Source organism: Carcharodon carcharias, chromosome 6, assembly GCF_017639515.1.
Source record: "Carcharodon carcharias isolate sCarCar2 chromosome 6, sCarCar2.pri, whole genome shotgun sequence".
Lineage (NCBI taxonomy): Eukaryota > Metazoa > Chordata > Chondrichthyes > Lamniformes > Lamnidae > Carcharodon > Carcharodon carcharias.
In genome coordinates, this window is record NC_054472.1 from 133,258,243 (window position 1) to 133,279,995 (window position 21,753).

At 41.9% G+C, this 21,753-nt stretch overlaps 1 protein-coding gene across 1 annotated transcript in view; it reads right to left on the minus strand.

Moving 5' to 3' along the window:
- The window catches only part of gra (granulito), a 385,915-nt gene that overhangs the window by 101,198 nt on the left and 262,964 nt on the right, over positions 1–21,753 (minus strand). The window contains exon 3 of the mRNA XM_041189045.1: positions 12,913–12,986. Coding sequence (XP_041044979.1) covers positions 12,913–12,986 — 74 coding nt within the window. The remainder of the gene's footprint in view (positions 1–12,912; positions 12,987–21,753) is intronic.

Genomic DNA, 21,753 nt, shown 5'->3' on the forward strand with positions numbered 1-21,753 from the left:
CTTGCTCCAGTAGCCATCCTCTGGTTTGACATCGTGGCTCCAATACTAATGGTACAGCAGACTGGCACAGAATACAGGCATCATGACTACAGCCAGGATGCAGGACATTCACCCTCATGATGAGCTGGGTGTAGTTGCACACCAACTGTATATTCAGCGAGTGGAATCCTTCGTGGTTGTGGTTTATCTCTGCATTTAGTTGATCCACTTGCAAAGCCATGTGTGTGCAGTCAATGGCACTCAGCACCATTGGGAAGCCTGCTATCCTGGCATAGCCAGGTGCAAGCTCCACATACTATCTCTAGCCAAAGAAAGTGAGTGTATTCCCCTCTCTTGGCATACAGACCATCATTGATCTCCCTTAAATAGGAGTAGATAGGGAACTGGAAGGTGCTCAATATGTCATCGGATCCAGTCTGGACAGATCTTAAAGTGAGGAGGTTCATGGCCATGGTCATCCTCATAACCACTGGCAAACACTGTCTTTGCTCTGCTCCGAGACTACAGGTTTGCCTGCAAGAGGAGGCAGATTTCAGTAAGCACCTCCTTTGTAAGACAGAGACTCCATACATAGGCTAGGGTTTTCCGTGCCCTCCAGCGATGGTCGTGTTCGGTGGCGTGAGCAAACAATATGGCGCGATCGGTTTCACAATGGCATGAAACCGTTTCGCTATTGTCCGCTCAGCCTGCCAATGGTGGGCCACATTCTTCATCATCGGACATCAGGAACCTCATTGTAATACATCAGCATATCATTATTAGGCCTGGCCGCCGGAATCATGTCCCCGTTGGATCGTCCGCCTACGTCGGTGGGAAAGCACACCGGTGTAAAAGATGTCTTGACACCTGTGACCTGCAGAAGTTGGGACTTACCCGCCAGTGCTTTGCTCACATCGCAGACATCCGTGGAGCAGAAGATGCTGAAGCCCAACACCAACAGCAGACTGCAGGAGTGTCCATGACATGCTGGGTGGACTGTCATGGATGTGGCTCTGCTGCAAAGCAGCGCAATGAAGCTGGATAGTCACCATTGATGCTCACAACAGGTGATGGTGGAGGGGATGGGAGAGGAAGGGCTCGGATCAGCTGGGAGAGGAAGAGGTGTTGGTGGGGCGAGGGTGGGGGGGGGTGGTGCCATATAAGGTTGGAGGGGGGAAATCAACGTGTTAGAATGGGGTGAGGTTGGGAGGGGGGGAACAAAGGTGTCAGGATGGTGTGACGGTGGGAGATCGAGAATGAAGGTATCAGGATAGAGTGAGTTTGGGAGCTGGGAAATGAAGGTGTCAGGATGGGGTGAGATTCAGAGGAGGGCAATAAAGGTGTTGCAGGGGGAGTTTGGGGAGAGAGGGAGAACCAAGGGAGAGGGGAGCAGGTAATGGGGGAGAAGACGACAACTGGGTAGGTAGGTGTAAAGGGGCGGAAGGTGCAAGGAAAGGGTGCGGAGAGGGGATGGTGTCCAGGGCAGGAAGTGCTGCGGAGAGGGGAGGGATTAAGGGTGGAGGAAGAAGTAAGAGTAGAGAAAGGAGTCAGGAAGGGGGAGGGAATGAGTGGGATTGGAGGGGGAGGGGAGTTGTTCCTGGGGTTGAACGGCGTGCAAAGGGGACAGGGGGGGCAAGGGGGTGTGGAGGGGGGGCAAAGGGGGTGCGGAGGAGGGAGGGGCGAAAGGGTGCGGGGGGAAGGGGTACACAGGATGAGAAGGGGTGCAGAGGGGGAGGGGAAGTGTTGCGGTGGGGGAGAAGGGGAGCGGGGGGGGGTAAATATGCAGGTGAACATGCATGGGAGGGGTCGGATAAGTCCATGTCTGCCTCCTAGGGAGTGAAATGAGGGTGGGTGTGGCATGGAGGAAGGGTAAGAATGACCAAGGGCAGAGTGAGGCTGTAGAGTGGATGGGTGAGGGTTCAACAATAGCGATAGAAGAGGTGGCGAAAGTGGTTGGTGGGGATCTGGAGGCAGACATGGACCCTGAGGATAGGAAGAAGGTGGTTGGGGAGGTGAATGTAGATGGTGGTGGGATTTTCAGGGACGAAGAGAATGTGCACATTCACCTGGAAACCCCAAAATAAAAAAGTTGTGACTGGTAGGTTACCTCCGTAACCTACCAGCCAGGGGTTCAACTGTGATGGAGGAGGGGAAATGGGTGACTGGGGGAAGGTAGAAGACATGGGAGCGCACAATGCAGTGAAACCAGACCATGCTTGCTAAATCAAAAGTGAAACTAGAGTTTTGGTGGATGAGATCATGTACTTCACGGGAAGGTGCTCAGAGGGTGGGTAGAGATGCAGGTCATCTCAGATGGACAACTGAAAGCGAACCCCAGCAGGCAGCACTCAAAATGCTCAGGACATTGAAATAAGTATGTAGGATCCGCATGCGTGGGAGTGTGCTTGCACCAGGTTCCAAAAGGCCCTGCCACACACACTCGTTTCCCTCCAGAAATTCCTGGGCCGGCTGCTCCCTCTGCGGGGATGAGTTTCCCGGGTTGCTTATTTCCATCTCTTCACTGGAGGAGTCCAGAGTCCTCTTGGCTGCGGATGACATGGATGGAGCTGAGGGATTGGCTGGCTGAAGGTGTTGGTCCTTTGGCAGGGCTCCCTGTGAGTCAAAGTAGAGATAAGTAGTGCATGGCAGCAGTCAAAAGCAGGAGAGAGCACTCACAGTTGTGTTGAGGGAGGGATGATATGGTGCAGGATCCTCAGGTGGGTATTCGCCACCAACTGACCGTTGCCGCAGGCAGGGTCCACGTCCTCACCAGTCAGCACAATGACATGCACCTGAAAGTGTGTGAGGGGCCTAATGTGGCCCACTCCACCCCCAATCTGGGACCTCTCCCTGCTGATGTGATCAGGCTTCTCCTGCCTGAAAACAAATAGAGAGAACGTGAGAAGGATGCATGGTACTGCATGGAATATTTTTGTGGTGAGCAGTGCCATGGAAAAGAATGAGGATGTGAACTCGAGAGGATATTAGCCTGATGGAAATGTAAGAGTGTGTGAGAGTTATTGGTGTTGTCCCTAAAGGTGTGAGATCTCTTTGGATGTGTGATGCGTTTGTGAGTGTGGGGGTTGAGTGATGAGAACTGAGTTACCTTGGCAGAACAGGTGAGACCATTCACCCTGCAGTGGCACTGGGAGACTGTCCTCTTTTGCAGGGCACTGGCACTGACCACCAATGCCACCACCTGCCAAGCCTAGTTGGTAAAGCCGCTGCCAATCCTGTGGCAAGAGTGGATATAGAGGACGTCATGGCGGGCCTCCATGGCACCCAAAAGGCGTTCCCAGTGACACGTCGCTAAACCTGGGGACTGCAGTCTCCTTGCCTTTCATGGACACCTTCCCTGCAGTAGTTGTGGCCTGGAAGCACTGAGATGCGTGTGCCCGGCATGATGAAGTGGCAAGGTGATGGCAGGCGGGCGAATGAGAGCTCACCCACCAAAACAGCATATTTCTCAGGAATGCATAAATGATGTCGCAGGGTTGGGGTGACACGGCATGAAAACCCACCAGGGTGGCCAGTAGGTAAAACGTCATTTTACCACCCCTGCCCCCCCACCGCCCCCCCCTCCACTCCTCACACTGACTACCACACTTAGTACAAATCTGGGATGATTCCATCGATAGTATTCCTTGCTGAGATTAAAGTAAGTGGGTTGCTATCTGAAAACCTTTCTTGGTACAGAATCCTACTGAGAGTCCTTCTCCCTCTACAAACAAATTGTACTTTTGCCCAATCTTTCTATTGCCTTGTGTGTTATAACAATATAAAAGCACTAATCATTCATAAGGGAGTGTGCAAACATGCTGTGGATTCATTTCTTAATTTTAGGCACATGTGACAGATATACATGGACAGAAAGCTTGAGGACATCAGGGCTGCAGGGCTGTGCCTGCTGTGCTCTGCTCCAGGCTGAAGTGAAATGGGGCTGGATCATATGATGCACCTCCCTTAAAGTGATGTCATGCTGCTATCCCTTAAAGGCATATTACAACACCTCCATTCTTTTTAAAGATACTTTCCCCCCCTTCCAATGAAGTATAACTATTTATATTACATGTTCATGTTTAGTTACCATTACATAAGTGTATAGGACTAGTGAATCTATGACTCTCTAAAGTATAGAGGTAATCTACTGGTACATCCAGATCTTGTAATGGTAACCTTGTCTTGAGGTGTTTTTATTTGCTTACAGTATTCTGTGGGATTGCCATTCTTGGATTTTGCATTTGGGATCTAGTCCTCAATGCAGTAGGACTGTATGGTGGTTGAGGATCTGGAATGGATCTAATTTGTCCTCATTTGTGTAAAATGACTGCATAGGACCTTGTCCTGAACAAATCTTTGTCACCTTGGCTGATTGCCATGTACCTTCTGAATGCAAATATGTTGTCCCAACTGTAAACTTGGCAATTCTGTACCCACATTTTTATCGTGCACATTGCTCGTCATCTCTTGCAATTTTAAAAGTTGCTCTCTAGTTTCTGGGAGAGTAGAACAGGTAATTGGCATGTACTGCCGAACACGAGCTCTGCCAGTGACGTCGCTCCCAAATGTAACACTGCGATGTGTAGATCTTGCTTTGGTCTGTCTACATTTGAAAATTAAGGATTTCACCACGTGAATCATTAATTCAGCTAGACCATTAGTTCTAGGGTAATAAGGAAAAGAAGTAGCATGATCAATGTTCCTCTTCTCACACAGATCCTGAAATAGCTTACAAATAAATTGTGGACCGTTAGGTGAGATTATCTCTCTAGGCACATCAAATAAACTGAAAATAGCTCTAAGAGTGTGCATGACAGTTGTGTTTGATATATTGTGCAATTGTCGAATAATGGGGTACTTGGTAAAGTAGTCAACAATGACGATGAAGTCAGTGCAGTAAGCATGAAAGAGATTGGATGCGGTTTTTGACCAAGGATCAGTAGGAACTTCATGCGGAATCAATACTTCTTTGTGCTGACTTGGCATTGCTCTTGACGTGGACTCACACTTCTTGATGACTTCAATATCATTCTTCATATCTGGCCAATATACTGTCTCTCTTGGAAATCTTTTCATATGATCTATGCCCATGTGTGAGTGATAAAGTTGTTGAAGAATATCAAGTCGCAAAGATTCCATTATGATGACTTGCCTGCCTTTAAACATGACTCTCTTGGAGATGCCTAGCTCATCCCACTAAGGCAAAAATGGTCTCATGTGTTTGTGAACATGCTGAATCAGATCAGGCCACCCTTCACTGATGGTTTTCCACACTTTCTTTCGTGTGGAATCTTTCACTGATTCTTCTTGTAGCTGCTGGCATTTGTGTTGCACAATACGTGCCAGATCAATTACATTCCCCTACAAGTGTAATGTTGCAGCTCCCTTGAAACTGCCAATTTTGCCAAAACATTCTGGATATTCGATGTTAGATCATGAACTGAGGAGATAGAAGCAGTTTTTGAAGTCGATCTGCTATGTGACGTCTGACTAATTCCGTGGACTGTCACTAGTGCAAGGTCACGATATGCTGATACTTTAGTCTCCACAATGTGGATCATTTGTGGCATCCAGGAAAATGGATCTTACTTGCATTCCAGGACAATGGAACCTACCTATGGAATTGTTCCTATGGACATGACACATGAATTAGTGAACTGCTGAATGCTGAGTTTCACAGAAGTTGGTTTTGCCATGGCCAAAGTGAAACAGAGGCTAGATAACATGACACAATTCCTTTAAAGTGATGGCATGCTGCTATCCTTAAAGACATATTACAGACCTATCAGTCTGCAAGCCAAATGGAATGGGTAACTGCAGTATACATAATGGGGGCAAGTGGCCTGAATTGAACTCAGGAAGTCAAAACCAAGACCTTCACCACATGCAACACCACTTTTTGTAGACTTCATCAACTTTAAGTAGCAGTAAAAATCCCCTCATATCACTTCTACAATCTCAGCAACAACCAGTAAAAATCAACCACTAACTTGTAAGTAATGATCCCTTTAAATAGCACTCATTGGGCTGCCCTTCCTACTGCTGAATGTATATATTTAAGGGAGAATATTAGCTGGATTACTGAGGTTAGAAGTGGCACCAGTGGCATCAAATCAGCATTACACACTTACTGACCTCATAATCTTCCTACTTTGCAACTTCCCGCATGTGCTCCTAATTTACACATTAACAACCTCACCAAAATGGCATCAGATGTAGCCTGCACAAAGTGTGCAGCATGGATGCCATTTTATACCCAAAACAGCACAAAAAGTGCCAAAAATACAGGTTCTACGAAGCTGTATTTTGGGGTTAAAAAATAGTGGGCAGATTGGAATGACTTGCACCACAATGCCATTCAGTAGCAGAAAACCAACAACTGCAATGTGACAGATGAGTAGGATTATCTATTCTAAAATATAATTTGTGTAATCTTAATATGGGCAAAAAGGGTCACCATACAGAAGACTTTAAATATATATTGCAGTCCTAACTGTTCCATCTAAAGAGCTAAAGATTATTTGACAAACTTCACAGATAAAAATACTTTTTAAAATTCTCCATCCTTCAGATTTGGAAGTGGTCCCATAATAAACTGTGACCATGTTTTCAGTCATGAATTAACCTTTACATTCCTAGCTTAGAGTCTGTTTTCCTGATCATTAGTTGTGAAACGTCAGAGCACATTTCTTAGAATAGACCTTTAACATAATAAAATGTCACAAGATGCTTTGCAGGAGCTTTGTAAAGCAAAATTAGACACTGGACTACGTAAGGTGATACGAGGACAGGTGGCTAAAAGCTTAGTTGTAGAGGAAGGCTTTAAGGAGCATCTTAAAGGAAGAAAGAGAAGTAGCAAGGCAGAACAGTTTGGGGAGGGAACTGCAAAGCTTAAGGCCTGAACAGCTGAAGCATGGTCACCAATGGCAGAGTAATTAAAATCAGTGATGCCCAAAAAGCCAGAATTAGATGAGCACGGATATCTCAGAGGGTTGTTAAGCTGGAGAGATTGTGGAGATAGAGGGTTGAGACACTGGGGAGATTTGAAAACAAGGATCAGAATTTTAAAACCGGGGAATTACTTGACCAGGAACTAATGTAGGTCAGCAACCTGCAGGAGGCATAGAGGAACAGGACTTGGTGTGAGGATGAACATTGGCAGCTGAGTTTTGAATGACCTCAGGTTTATGAAGTATACATTGCGGGTGTCTAGCCAGGAGTGCACTGGAATAGTCAAAACAAAGACATGAATTAGGGTTTAGCAGCAGATGAGCTGAGATGAGGGTAATATTACAGGGGTGGAAATAGATGGTCTTAGTGATAGTTCAAATATGAGACTGGAAGTTTATGTCTGGGACAAATATAACACCAAGGTTCTGAACAGCCTGGTTTAGTCCCAGACAGTTGCCAGGGAGAGGGTGGAGTCAACAGCTACAGAACAGAGTTTGGAATAGGGACTGAAGACAATGGATTCGGCATTCCCAATTTTAACTCTGCTTATTCAGTAATGAGTGTCAGATAAATAGTCCAATAATTTAGCAACAATGGAGAAGTCGAGAAAAGTGGTAGACAGCTTGGGCTGGGTGTCAAAAAACGTAAATATGAAAATAATGCTGTACTTTCGGATGATGTTCCTGAGGCGCAGCATGTAGATGAGAAAGAGAAAGAGGGCTAAGGATAGATCCTTGGAGGAAATCAGAGGGAGAGGGGAGAGGAACCACTGTAAGTAATACTTTGGCTACAATTAGGCAGCCAAGAATGGAATCTAGCAAATACAGCCCTGTTCAGCTGGAAGATGGTGGAAAGCCATTGGATGAAAATAGTGTGATTAATAGTATGCAAAGATTGCATACAGGTCATGAAGACACGAGGAGATCTAATTTACCTTTATCCCAGTCACATAGGATGTCATTTGTAACTTTGATAAGACCTATTTCAGTACTCCAGGAAGAAAGAAAGACAGACAGACTTACATTTATATAGCACCTTTCATGACTCCCAGATATCTCAAAGTGCTTTACAGCCAATTAAGTACTTTTGAAATGTAATCACAATTGTAAGAAAACATGCCAGCCAATTTCCACACTGCCAGTGCCCACATCATCAATATGACAATGAACAGATAATCTGCTTTTGCAATGTTGACTGAGGAATAAATATTGGTCAGGATATCGGGGATAATTCCTCTACTCATCTTTGAAATAGTGCCTTGTGATCTTTTACATCCACGTAAGAGGGAAGACAGGCCTCATTTTAATGTCTCAGCTGAAAGATGGTACCTTCAGCTGTGCAGCATCTCCTCACTGCTGCAGTGGAGTATCAGTCTTGACTTTTGTACTCAAGTCTTGGACTGGGACTTGAACCTGGAACTTTCTGACTCAGAGTCAAGAGCGGCAGGGGCAGAAACATGATTAGAGGTATTCAAACATGGAGTTTAGGGTAGATGGCACAGATTTAGTAGAAAAAAACATTTCACTTGTTCTGGATAGCCATTTATGCCGGAAATTAGCAAGCACGGCCTCAAAAGTAGTAATCTCTGGATTACTCCCAATACCACACACATGTTCATACAGGAATAGGAAGAGAAAGCAGATAAATATGAGGCTGGAGAGGTGGTGCAGGAGGGAGGACTTTAGATTCCTGGGACATTGGGACATGCGCAGGGGGAGATGGGGCCTACACGGCCAGTTGGGTTGAACCTAAATACTGAGTTCCTTGCAGGGTGATTTGCTCGTGCTATTTGGAAGGATTTAAACTAACCTGGCAGTGGTGTGGAAACCAATGGGTATTATCAGAGGAATACCAAGGGGTGCAGAATACTGGGATAGGCAGATGGCATTAGAGTAGGAAAGTATAAGTTATTAGGTGTTCAGAGTACGGGAGAAAGTAATAAAGTCTAAATTGGGGTTATTGTGCATGTATATGAATGCACAGAGTGTAGTAAATAGGATTGGTGAGTTACAGGTGCAGATTACCAAATGGAAATGTGATGTTGTGGCTATAACAGTGATATGGCTCAAAGAATGGCAGGACTGGTATTAAGTATTCCTGGATACAAGGTGTTAAAAAAAAAGGAAAGGAAGAAAAGGGGAGGAGTGGTAGTATTAATTAAGGGTAACATTGCAGTGCCTGAGAAAGAGGATGTCCCAGAGGGATCAAGGACAGAATCTAATTGGCTGGAGCTGAGGAACAAAAAAGGTGCAATTAAACTGCTCAATGTAATATGTAGGTCACCAACAAGTGCAAAAAATGTGGAGAAACAAATTTGCAAGAAAATTACAGAGGAGTGAAAGAATTGTAGGGCAGTTATAATGGGGGACTATAATTATCCAAATGTACACTGGTATAGTAACAGTTTAAAGGGCAGAGAGGGGCAAGAGTTCTGAGAGGGTGTTCAAGATCATTTTCTGCAGCTGTATGTTTCAAGTCCAATTCGAGAAAGGAGGTACTTCTAAACCTGGTTCTTGGGAATAAGGTAGGCCAAGTGGATCAGTTGTCAATCAGAAAACAATTAGGGGACAGTGATCATTCTATCATAATGTTTAGGTTGGCTATGGAAAAGGATAAAAACAGTCCAGAGCAAGTATAATTATTTGGTGGAAAATAAACTTCAGTGGGGTAAAGATAAATTGGGCTGAAAGGTTAGCAGGAAAAACACTAACTGAACAATAGGCTACTTTTAAAGTAGGAGAGTTTGGGTACAGTTCAGAGGGGAAGTTAAAATGCATATAAATGAAGCAAAGAGAGATTACAAAAAGAGACTGGTAGCTAACATAAAATAGAATTCAATATTTTTATATCGGCATATACATTGTAAGAGGTTGGTAAAAAGGAATTGGGCCAATTAGGGACCAAACAGGGGATTTATGCATGGAGGCAGGGGGCATAGGTGAGGTACTGAATGAATATTTTGCATCTATCTTTACCAAGGAAGAAATGCTTCCAGATCATTGTGCAAGAGGGGGTAATTCAGACACTAGAAGTGTTTACAATTTATAAGGAGGTATTGGATAGGCAGCCTGTACTCAAAGTTGAGAAGGCATCAGGATCAGATGAGGTGTATCCAAGGATACTGAAGGAATTGAGACTGCAAATTGCGGAGGCACTGGCCATAACTTTCTTAGGTCTTCCTTAGACTCAGGGGTGGTGCCAGAGAACTGGAGAATTGCAAATATCATACCCATGTTCAAAAAAGGGTGTAAAGGTAAGCCCAGCAACTACAGGTCAGTCAATTTAACTTTGGTGATAGGTAAACTTCTAGAAAGAATAAATCAGAGCAAAAATTAATGGTCACTGGGCAAATGTGGACTAATTACGGAAAGTTTGCATGGATTTGTTAAAGCCAAATTATGTTTAACTGACTTGCTAGAGTTATTTGAAGAGGTGACAGAGAGGGTTGTTGAGGACAATGCTGTTGATATGGTGTATAAGGACTTCCAGAAGTATCTGATATAGTTCCACACAACAGACTTGTGAGCAAATTTATAGCTCATGGAATAAAAGACAGTAGCAACATTGGCTGAGTGACAGGAAACAGAGTAATGGTTAATGGATGTGTTTTGGACTGGGGGAATGCTTGTAGTGGATTTCCCATGCAGGGGTCAGCATTGGGACCCTTGCATTTCTTGATATACATTAATGACCTCGACCTTGGTGTACAGGACATATTTATCATCTGTAAATTTTGAAATTAAGTTGGAAGCATTGTAAACTGTGAGTAGGAAAGGATAGAACTTCAAAAGGACGTAAACAAGTTGGTGGAATGGGCAGACAAGTGGACAGGTTAATTTTGAAGAACATAGAGAGACAATATAAAATAATCAGTACAATTCTAAAGAGAATGCATGAGTTGAGGGACTTGGGTGTTTATGTGCATAAGTCATTGAAGGTGGCAGGACTGGTTGGGAGAGTGATTAACGAAGCATACAACAACCTAGGATTTATTAACAGGGGCATAGAGTAGGAAAGCAAGGAGGTTGTGTGAATCTTGTATAAAAAAATGGTTCAGCCACAACTGTAATACTGTGTTTAGTTCTGGGCACCACACTTTACAGGCAATGCAGAAAAGATTCTTAAGATTGGTTCCAGGGATGAGGAACTTCAGTTACATAGATAGATCGGAGGAGTTAAGGCTGTTTTCCTTGGAAAAGAGCAGGTTGAGAGGAGATTTGATAGAGGTATTCAAAATCATGAGGGGTCTGGACAGAGTAGATAGGGAAAAACTGTTCCCATTGGTTGAAGGATCAAGAACAAGAGGGCACAGATTTAAGGAAATTGCCAAAAGAAGCAATGGAGACATGAAGAGAAACTTTTTCATGCAGCAAGTGAATAAGGTCTGGAATGCGCTGCTTGATAGTGTGGTGGAGGCAGATTCAATTGAGGCTTCCTAGAGGGAATTGGATTATTATCTGAAAAGGAAGAATGTACAGGATTACAGGGAGAAGGCAGGCAAATGGCACCAGGTGAATTGCTCATTCAGAGAGCCAACACAGACACGATGGTCCAAATAGCCTCCTCCTGTGCTGTAATAAATCTGTGATTCTGTGAATAACATGTTCAAGAATATTGGAGAGGGTGGGATGATAGTTTACAAAGGTGGTGGGATTAAGGGTATTTTTATTGAGGAGAGGGTGGTAATGGCAGATTCAAAGGAGAGAAGGATAGTACCTGAAGAAATTGAATCCTCAACAACATCGGTTAACATGGGGGCCAGAATAGGAAGCTTAGTTCAGTGGAAATAGGATCAAGGGAGCAGGAGTTGGGTCTCATGGACAAGGTGAGTGCAAAGAAGGCATAAAGGGAGATAGGGAAACTGGAGAAAGATCAGGGCTATGGCTCAAGGAACTAAATAAAATTTGGCTCGGTGGGCTAGTGTATGAAGGAAAGTGGTAGAGGTAGCCGATTATCACCAAAGTTGAGATCTTCCAAAGAAGTCCATGGACTCCTCCCACTTATCATTAGAAGTGAAGGTAGCGGAGATAGTGGACAGGGGTTTAAGGGTATAGTTTGCAGTAAAGAAAAGAAGCCAGGGATTATCTATGCATTCTGGGATGAACCTGAAATAGTAAGCAGTTTTAGAAGATGATAGTGGACCCAATACTGCTTTACAAATACTGCAGATGCTGGAAATCTGAAATAAAAACAGAAAATGTTGGGAACACTCAGTTGGTCAAGCAGCATCTGTGGAAAGAAAGTTAATGCTTCACTTCATGATAACCCTTCATCAGAACTGAGAAAAGATTGAAAGGTACCAAGTTTTGAGCAAGTGAAAGGTGGGGGGGTCGGAGAACAAAAGGGGAGGTCTATTATAGGGTGCAGGGCAGGAGAGATTAAATGACAAAAGGTTTTGTGGTAATGGATAAAATGAAGAAACAAAAGATGTGTCCATATCCATAACCCATCTGGACACATCTTTCATTTCTTTACCCATTATCATGAAACCTTTTGTTATTTAATCTCTTCTGCCCTCCTTCTGTTCTTTCCCACACCCATCCAATGGTGTTTTATGTTGTCAAGCAAGATGTGGCAGTGAATGGTGAAAACAGTTCTCTGCTAGATCCTTTCAAGACTCCTACCTTGGATTTCTGTGAGCAGAGATGAGGGCTGTACAAGAGGGAATGAACAGGATGCAAGACAGTAATGATTTTACTGGGGACTAGAGCATCAAAAATGGAAGTGAAGGTGCGGTTGAGCAAATCAGTAGCAGCATAAATATTGTGGTGACTAATCAGTTCATTCGTTCAAAATGACAAGACATTCCCACCCACCAGAAAAACTAAAATACTGCCACTCAGTGTCCTTCTCAATAACTGCAAAAGCTGAACATTTCTATAATTTCCATCAGTTCTGTCCCATTAAACAGAAACGAACTAAACTCTGCTGAGCAAGAAATTAGATCATAGAAAAGCATCTTACAAATGGAATTGATCATACCCAGTTCTCTTCACTCCATGAAACTTCGTTTTGATGTAAAACCGGTGGTAGGTAATCAATACATACAGCAGAATCTAATGGAAAGGTAAATTTAAAATTAACAGATTATTAATACATAATTCTCCACAATTTCATTGAGTTTTCTCATTTCCATGCAAAATATCAGTTGGGGAATGCAACTGTTGAAGAACTGGACATCCCTGGATTGAGCTTCTAAATTCTTAACATATTAGGCTCCAACTTTTTCAGCACTCATGCAAGTAACATCACAAATTTAACAACTGCATAACTAAAAATATACATATCTAATTGTGCAAGCAATCTGATGAATCAGCAGAACATTTTCAGCAAAATTTTAATTGGTTTCATTGGGGATTGGGATAGGGGTAGCAAGAAGGAAGCAGTGAACAGAAGGAGCAAGGGAATAAGGACAGGTGGTGGGCAGAAGGGAGCGAAGGGGTTTGGATTTGAGTGGCAAGCAAGGTTGCGGGAACACTGTTTTGGAAAAGCAGCCTGGGACTGTGCAGTTGCAATGCATTTCTTGGTGCATGCGCAGTAACCACGTTAAAATGAAAATGGACATCTAGGCCAGCAGCATTATTTCAGCAAGTCCCCTATTATACAAACTGCATTAAAAAACATGTATTAGAATTTGTTTAATTGGGGGGTATCTGTATATACATTTATGAGGTAATGTATGTTTTTTAACATTTCATGAGGCATACATTGTTACGTAAAAAAAAAGTGTTTGCAGAATCAAATTATTTTCAAGTCTATTTTTTAAATAACTGCAACCTTAGGTGGCAATGAAGATAATTTAGTTTATACATGCTACAGTAAATTTTTAACTTACAATTGCAAAGCATTACATATAACGTGCAGCAAAAACACAAACCAGTCAGCCCAACCAGGCAATGCTGCTATTTATGCTCAACATGGATCTCCCATCGTTCCACATCTAAATCAATCAATGTAACATTCTATTCCCTACTTCCTCATATGCTTGTTTACCTTCCCATTAAATGCATCTATAATATTTGCCTCAACACTCCTTGTGTTAGAGAGTCCCTATTCTCACCATGATCCGAGTTCTTAAAAATTATTTCACAGGATGTGGGCATCGCTGGCTGGCCAGCATTTATTGCTAAACTCTAACTGACCTTGAGAAAGTGGTGATGAGCTGCGTTCTTGAACCGCTGCAGTTCATGGTGATATTGGTACACCCACAGTGCTGTTAGGAAGGGAGTTCCAGAATTTTGTCCCAGTGACAGTGAAGGAATGGTGATATAGTTCCAATTCAGGATGTTGTGTGGCCTGGAGGGTAACTTGCAAGTGGTGGTGTTCCCATACATCTGCTGCGCTTGTCATTTTAGATGGTAGAAGTCTCAAGTTTGGAAGTTCTGTCCAAGGAGCCTTGGTGAATTGCTGCAGTGCATTTTGTAGACAATACACAGTGCTGCCACTGTTTGTCAGTGGTGGAGGGATTGAACGTTTAAGGTGATGGGCGAGCTGCTTTTTCCTGGATGGCATCGAGTTTCTTGAGTGTTGTAGAACTGCACTCGTCCAGGCAAGTGGAGAGTATTCCATTACACTTCTGACTTGTGTCTTGTAGATGGTGGACAGGCCTTGGGTAATCAGGAGGTGAGTTACCCTTGGCAGAATTCCCAGCCTCTAACCTACTCTTTCTTGTAGCCACAGTATTCATATGGCTGGTCCGTGTTTTGTGGTTTGTCTCATGGCTTAATCTATACTGAGGCTGTTTCCTTCTACTTACGAGTGACACAGGTCAGGCTCAGGAAGGTTACTTCAAAACTACTTTATTAATGCTATGTGCATGATAGGATACTATATTTCTTGTGTAGCAACTGTTCCATCTGCTTGTCAGGGTCTCCAGCACATGACTGCTGATGTCACTGTTATAGCATGATGTGCATCACTATTTTATTACCATAACTATTAACCAATTATGTTACAGTCCAGTTTAGATTCTGGTCAATAGTAACCACCAGGATGTTGACAGTGGGGGCTTCAGCGATGGTAATGCCATTTAATTTCAAGGATGGTCATTGCCCTTGTGCAATGCAAATGTTACTTACCCAATTCTGAATATTGTCCAGGTCTTGCTGCATATGGACAGGGACTCTTTCAGTATCTGAAGAGTCACAAACGGTGCTGAACATTGTGCAAACATTAGCGAACATCCCCACTTCTGATCTTATGATGGAGGGAAGTTCATTGTTGAAACAGCTGAAGAGGGTTTGGGCTGAGGACACTACCCTGAGGAGCTTCTGCAGTGATGTCTCAGGACTGAGATGATTGATCCCCAACAACAACAATCATATTCCTTTATACTAAGTATGCTTCCAACCAGTGGAGAGTCTCCATTCTGATTTCCATTTACTTCAGTTTTGCTCGGGCTCCTTGATGCCATACTTGGTCAATATTGCCTTGATGTCAAGGGCAGTTACTCTCATCTCACTTCTTGAGTTCAGCTCTTTTGTCTATGTTTAGACCAAAGCCATAATGAGGTCAGGAGATGAGTGGCCCTGGCAGAACCCAAACTGAGTGTCAGTGAGCAGATTATTGTTGTGTAAGTGCTGCTTGATAGCACTGTAGATGACGCTCCCATCACCTTGTTGATGATTGAGAGTAGACTGATGGGGCGGTACTGGCTAAGTTGGATTTGTCCTGTTTTTTGTGGACTGGACGTACCTGGGCAATTTTCCACTTTGCTGGGTCATTGTTAGTGTTGTGGTTGTACAGGAACAGCTTGGCTAGGGGCACGGTTAGTTCTGGAGCACATGTCTTCAGTCCTATTGTCAGGGTCCATTGCCTTTCATGTTTAATGTTGCGCCAAAACAGATCGCAGGCACCTGTTGTTGGGTTTCTTGCTGAAGGGAAATGAAAGGCTGAAAAAGAAGTCTGACTGCTTTTTTGAAGGGCTGGCCAAACAAGGTACTTTTGCTTCAATAGAAACAGGAGGTGTTGGAAATATTCAGCACATCTGGCAGCATTTGCACAGAGGGAAACAGGGGTCAGTGACCCTTCATCAGAACCAGTGAAGATTGTGGACCTGAAATGTTGACACTGTTTCTCTCTCCATATATGCTCCCTGGCCTGCTAAGTGTTTCCAATATTTTCTGTTTATAGTTTAGATTTCCAGCATCTGCAGAACATCCAAACCCATTTCATATAATGCATAATGAACACATCAGCATACAAAGGATCTATCAAACTGAGAAAGGTTGGTGCAGTTAAACGGCAACAAGAGCACACATATTACTGATTTTGAAATTTTGTTATTGCATTACAAGGGGAGGTGATGGTGTAGTGGTATTGTCACTGGACTAGTAATCCAGAGACCCAGGGTAATGTTCTGGGGACCTGGGTTTGAATCCTGCCATGGCAGATGGTGGAATTTGAATTCAACAAAAAAAAAATCAAATTTACTGCATACATTTCTAATAATGACCATGAAACAATTGTCAATTGTTGTAAAAACCCATCTGGTTCACTAATGTCCTTTAGGGAAGGAAATCTGCTGTCCCCTTACGTGCTCTGGCCTACATGTAACTCCAGACTCTTAAATGCTCACTGAACAAGGGTAGTTAGGGCTGGTCTAGCCAGCAGTGCCCCCATCCAATGAGTGAATAAAAAAAGTTTACAAAATGCATATTTCACCACCATATTGTTTTAATTTTTTAAAAAATCATAATAAGATTTTGATTTATGACTTAGTCTCTTCCTTTAATTGTTAAAGACCTACTGTATAGAATAATTGATATCTAGGAATGATTACAAACTAGTAATTAAAGGTTTCTGGTAACAGAATGGCCTCCTCCTGTTCTTTGTCATCCTGTCTGCTCTTTTTCTATAGCCCTGGAACTTGTTCCCTTTGAGTATTTGTCCAGTTATCTTTTGAAAGTTATTATTAAATATGCTTCCACCACCCTTTCAAGCAGTGCATTACAAATAACAATTTACTGCATACATTTTTTTCCCCTTTCACCTGTTTTTTCTGCCATTACCATAAAATCTATGTACTCTGGCTACTGACCTTCTGCCATTTCTTAACTATTTCTTATTTACTCTAGCAAAACATTTCATGATTTGAAACAACTCTTATCAAATCTCCCCTTAACCTCAGGAACATCAACACATAAGAAATGGAAACAGTAGTAGGCCATTCAGCCTACCTTGAGTCCATTCCACCATTCAGTAAGTTCATGGCTGGTATTTCCCCAGCTACACCTTTCTGCACTGTCCCCATATCAAATCATTCCCTTAAAATCCAAAAGTCTATCAATATCCAACTTGAATATACTCTACAGCGATTCAGGGGGTACTAGCGCCTGTACTGGGGAAAGAGGGAGCTGTTCTTTTGGGATGGGCTTAGCTTCAACTGGGCCAGGGTCAGCTAGGTCAGGTGAAGGGAGATTTAGAAATCTAAAGAGAAAAGTTGATGTAATAAAGCAAATAGTGATTTTGGTAAAGACAAGCAGAGTGGGGCAGGAAGGATCAGTCAGTTGAATGAAAAAGTTCACCAGCAATAAGATCCATGCAAAGAATAGTGGTGTGAAAATAAAATTAAAGGTTCTTTATCTAAATGCACAAAACATTCATAAGATAGATGAACTAACGGCACGGTAAAGATAAATCAGTTTGATATAATCACCATTACAGACACATGGTTGCATGGTGACAAAGGGTGAGAAATTCATATTCCAGGATACACAATATTTTGAAAAGACACACAGAATGAAAAAGGAATAGTAGTCATGATAATAAAGTATGGCATAATGATAGTAGTAAGAAAGGAACTTGGCTCAGAAGATCAGTAAGTAAAATAAGTATGGGTAGAGATCAGAAATAACAAGGGTCAGAAAATGCAGGTGGGAAGAGTTGATAGGCACCCTAACAGTAGCTACACCATTGCACACAGCTTTAAGTAAGAAATGATTGGAGCTTGTAACAAAAGCAATGTAATAATCATAGAGGACATTAATCTTCATTCAGAATGGACAAATCAAATTGGCAAAGATAGTTTGGAAGGCGAGTTTGTAAATTCTTTCACAACAACTCCTAGAACAATATGTTTGGAGCTAAGTAGTGACAAAACTATTTTAGATCTAGTGTTATGTAATGAGCCAGTGCTAATTCACAAACTAATAGTAGAAGGTACACTGGGAAAATGATAATATGAAATTCAATTGTATTACGACGTTTGAGTGTGACATTTTCAAGTCCAAAATATGAATTTTAAACTTTAAAAAAGGACAATTGCATAGGTATAATGGGAAAGCTAGCAAAAGTTGATTGGGTAAATAGAATGAAAGGTGCAGTGGTTAATCTTTAAAGAAATAATTCAAAGTTGTCAACAAAAATATGTTCCATTAAAAAACAAAATTCAGCAAGAAAGATCCATCCATTGGTTACTAGGGAAATTAAGGATAGTATTAGATTAAAAGAAGAGGCTTGCAATACATACAAACATATAAATTAGGAGTAGGACTAAGCCACTTGGCCCCTCGAGCCTGCCACACTATTCAACAAGATCATGGCTGATCTAATTTTACCCTCAATTTAAAATTCCTGCCTGCCCCCTTGCTTATTGTGAGAATGGATGTTACTTTTTAAAAATATTTTGGGGAATATTGTGTTATTCTGTAAAGAAGGCAGGGCATCTGTGTGTGTGTGATTTAATTAAGCTGGGCAAGAGTTTGATAGGAGTCAGGCTGGCTAGATATTAGGAAACATGAAAAGTTAAAGGTGTTAGGTTTGAGGTACAAGTAAGTAGGATAAATCTAACATTTGCATTTTTAGATAAGTTGATAGATTGTTGAATTTCAAAGGAGAATCAGAGTTGACGGGGAAAATGTTTGCATCTTGCACAAGTCCAAAGGTAAATAGTAGTGGAGATATTATATTTTTATTGACCCAAAAGCAAAGACAAAATGGAAACACAAAAGATCTAATAATTGGAAGTGTTTGAGTTTCAAAGGGGTATGAGAACAATGGGACTGAGCTGAAAGGGGAAAAAGATATTAGATATTGTGGATAGCTGGTTTTTAGCTTTTGAACTGGATATCTGTTGAGCCATTAAGCTGGAGATAGCTGGAGCTGTTTGAGCTACTGAGAAGCCTTGAGCTGCAGCAAGCAGTTTGATTCCAAAGTGGAAGAGGGTATAGGTCATATGGTATGCCAGTATAGGAGCGACAGCAGTCTGCCTTGTGTGATATAACTGGATTCCATATTTAGATATCTATATGGGTTTGTTGCCTTGAAAGTGATTACTTGTGGGTCTGACCAAGTAGAATGTTTTTGGGGGAATGTTTGTAAGACTAACCTTAATTGTGTAACTGTAATATTGTGTATTTAAGTTTTTTTTGTTAATAAAACGTTTAATTTTAATTTTTAAAAACTCAGATGTGTCACTGGACCTCTTACTGTTGAAATTGGTATGTCGTCTTCTTGTTATTAGAATACGAAAAAAACGTTGTGACCCATAAACCAAGTTTCCCTCTGGGATTTGGTTTGCACAGCATTAACACCAGCTGTAGTCATAAATTTGGGGGCTTGGCTGGGATCATTAAAATTCCTTGATTGGGTAGGAGTTTGTGAATCCAAGGGATACGAGTACGAGAAGAACTCTAAACTCAGGGGTTTTGTATTGAGGGGGTTGAAGTGGTTAGACGGCAAGATGGCTTTAGCAATTGCTATGGCTTTTCTGGGAGTGAAAAATATATTTGCAGAATATTTGAAATCTCTGACTAAAACTCAGTTGAAAGAAATAGCAGAGAAAGTGCAGGTAGAGATAAAAAGTGGAATTTCATTAGGCTAACATGGTTGAGGTGCTTACCCAACATTTGAAGTTAATGGAAGGGATACCTGAAACTAGTGTGTTACAGCTGGTGGTAGCAAGCCTTCAGTTGCAAATGAAACAGCTTAATATGGAAAAAATAGAGAAAGACAAAAGCTAGAATTGGAAGATAGAGAAAAAGAAAGCAAAATGAAAAAAACCCAGGTTAGAAAAAAAAGATAGAGTGAAAGATATAGAACTAAAAAAAACTTCAACTGGACAAAGAGGGGCAGGAAAAGGAAAAGAAAAGATTACGAAAGATAGAAATGTGAAAGCTTGACCATAAACTTCAGAGAGAGGAGTTAACAATTGAGGCAAGAGATAGGGAGCTTCAGAGAGAGAAAGAAGCCAGACAGTATGAATTGTGTAAAGTGAAACTTGAAATGAAGGAAGAAAGGAGAGATAGTGATTCAGATGGTGAGTTCGGTTCTTTGGAGGAGTTTGATTTTGCTAAAAATTTGCAGCTAATGCCTAAACTTACAGAGGATGGAGTTGAAAGATATTTAACCTCATTTGAAAAAATAGCTATGAAATTGAATTGGCCAAGGCATACTTGGGTTATCATGTTACAAGTCAAAGTGCTTCCTCAGGTACAGCAATGAATGTGTTCGCAAGTTTATCAGAGGAGCAGTCTGCAGATTACAAAACAGTAAAGGCGGCAATATTAAATGCTTATGAGCTTGTCCTTGAAGCTTATCAGTTGAAGTTTAGGGCTTTAAGGAAAAGAGTTAATCAGGCTTACGTAGAGTTTGCAAGAGAAAAAGAAATAATCTGGGATCAGTGGTTCAGGACATTAAAGTTGGATAAGACTATCGAAAATGTAAGAGAGGCTATGATTATGGATGAATTTAGGAATAGCGTTCCAGGAACTATTAAGACATATTTAGATGAAAGACGGCAAAAGGATCAGGGAAGCTACTGTTTTAGGCAATATGTATAATATTTCAGAGAAACAGTTATGTGTAGGAAAAGGGTCATATGAAAATCAGCAGGGAAGTTAGAAATTTATGAAACCTAGTGATGGTAAAAATGTTAGTAATAAGGATCAATCTGAAGGATACTAGTCTATTAAAGATGGTAAGGTGGAAAGCAGAGTTGAAGGAAGAAAACTGATATGTTACCATTGTAATAAGGTAGGGCACACAAGGTCAAGCTGTTTTGAGGTTAAACGGGAAATTGATTGTGGTAATTGGAACTCAGAAAAGTTCTGAAAATATGAGTACTGTGGGCTATGAGATCCAGAGGCAAGGAAAGTCTGTGGTTTGTGTACATGCGGAGCAGGAAGAATCAGTGGTAGCAAGAAAAGCGGATATGCATTCATGACTTACCCAAGGGAGTTCTGAAGAACAGGTGTCAGAGATGTTTGAAGATTTTATATGCAAAGGGGAAATATATCCATGTGTGCAAGGAAGAGCAGGAAAAGAGGTCAAATTTTTAAGGGGCACTGGGGCTAGCCAGTCCTTAATGTTATGGGATAGTGCTATCTGTTGCCCAGAAGGGTTATTGCAAGACAAGATATTAATTAAAGGAATCCATGGTGAAGTCAAAACCAATTTCATTGTGTAAGGTAAATTTAAAAAGTTATTTGAAGACAGGAAAGCTGATTGTTGGGGTAGTGGAGAAATTGCCCATTGCAGGGGTTCAATTTATTCTCGGGGATGATATAGCTGAATCACAGATATGGATGATGCCTACTATAGTAGAGCAGCCTGTTGAGACAAGCAGCAGAGGTGTTACAGAAAGAGTATACTGGATTGTTTCCAGGTTGTGTGGTAACGAGTTCACAAACACACAATTTTAAACAGGAAGAGCAGGAATTTAAAAAGGGGGAGGATATTGAAATTCAGTTGGCTGGATCAATCTTTGAAAGGATTAGGCAGGAGGAGAAGAGTAAAGAGATTGAGGTTGAGGTGTTAGTTTAGTGAAGTTAGCAGAGTTACAGCAGAAGGATTCAGATTTAAAGAAATTATATTAAACAGTTT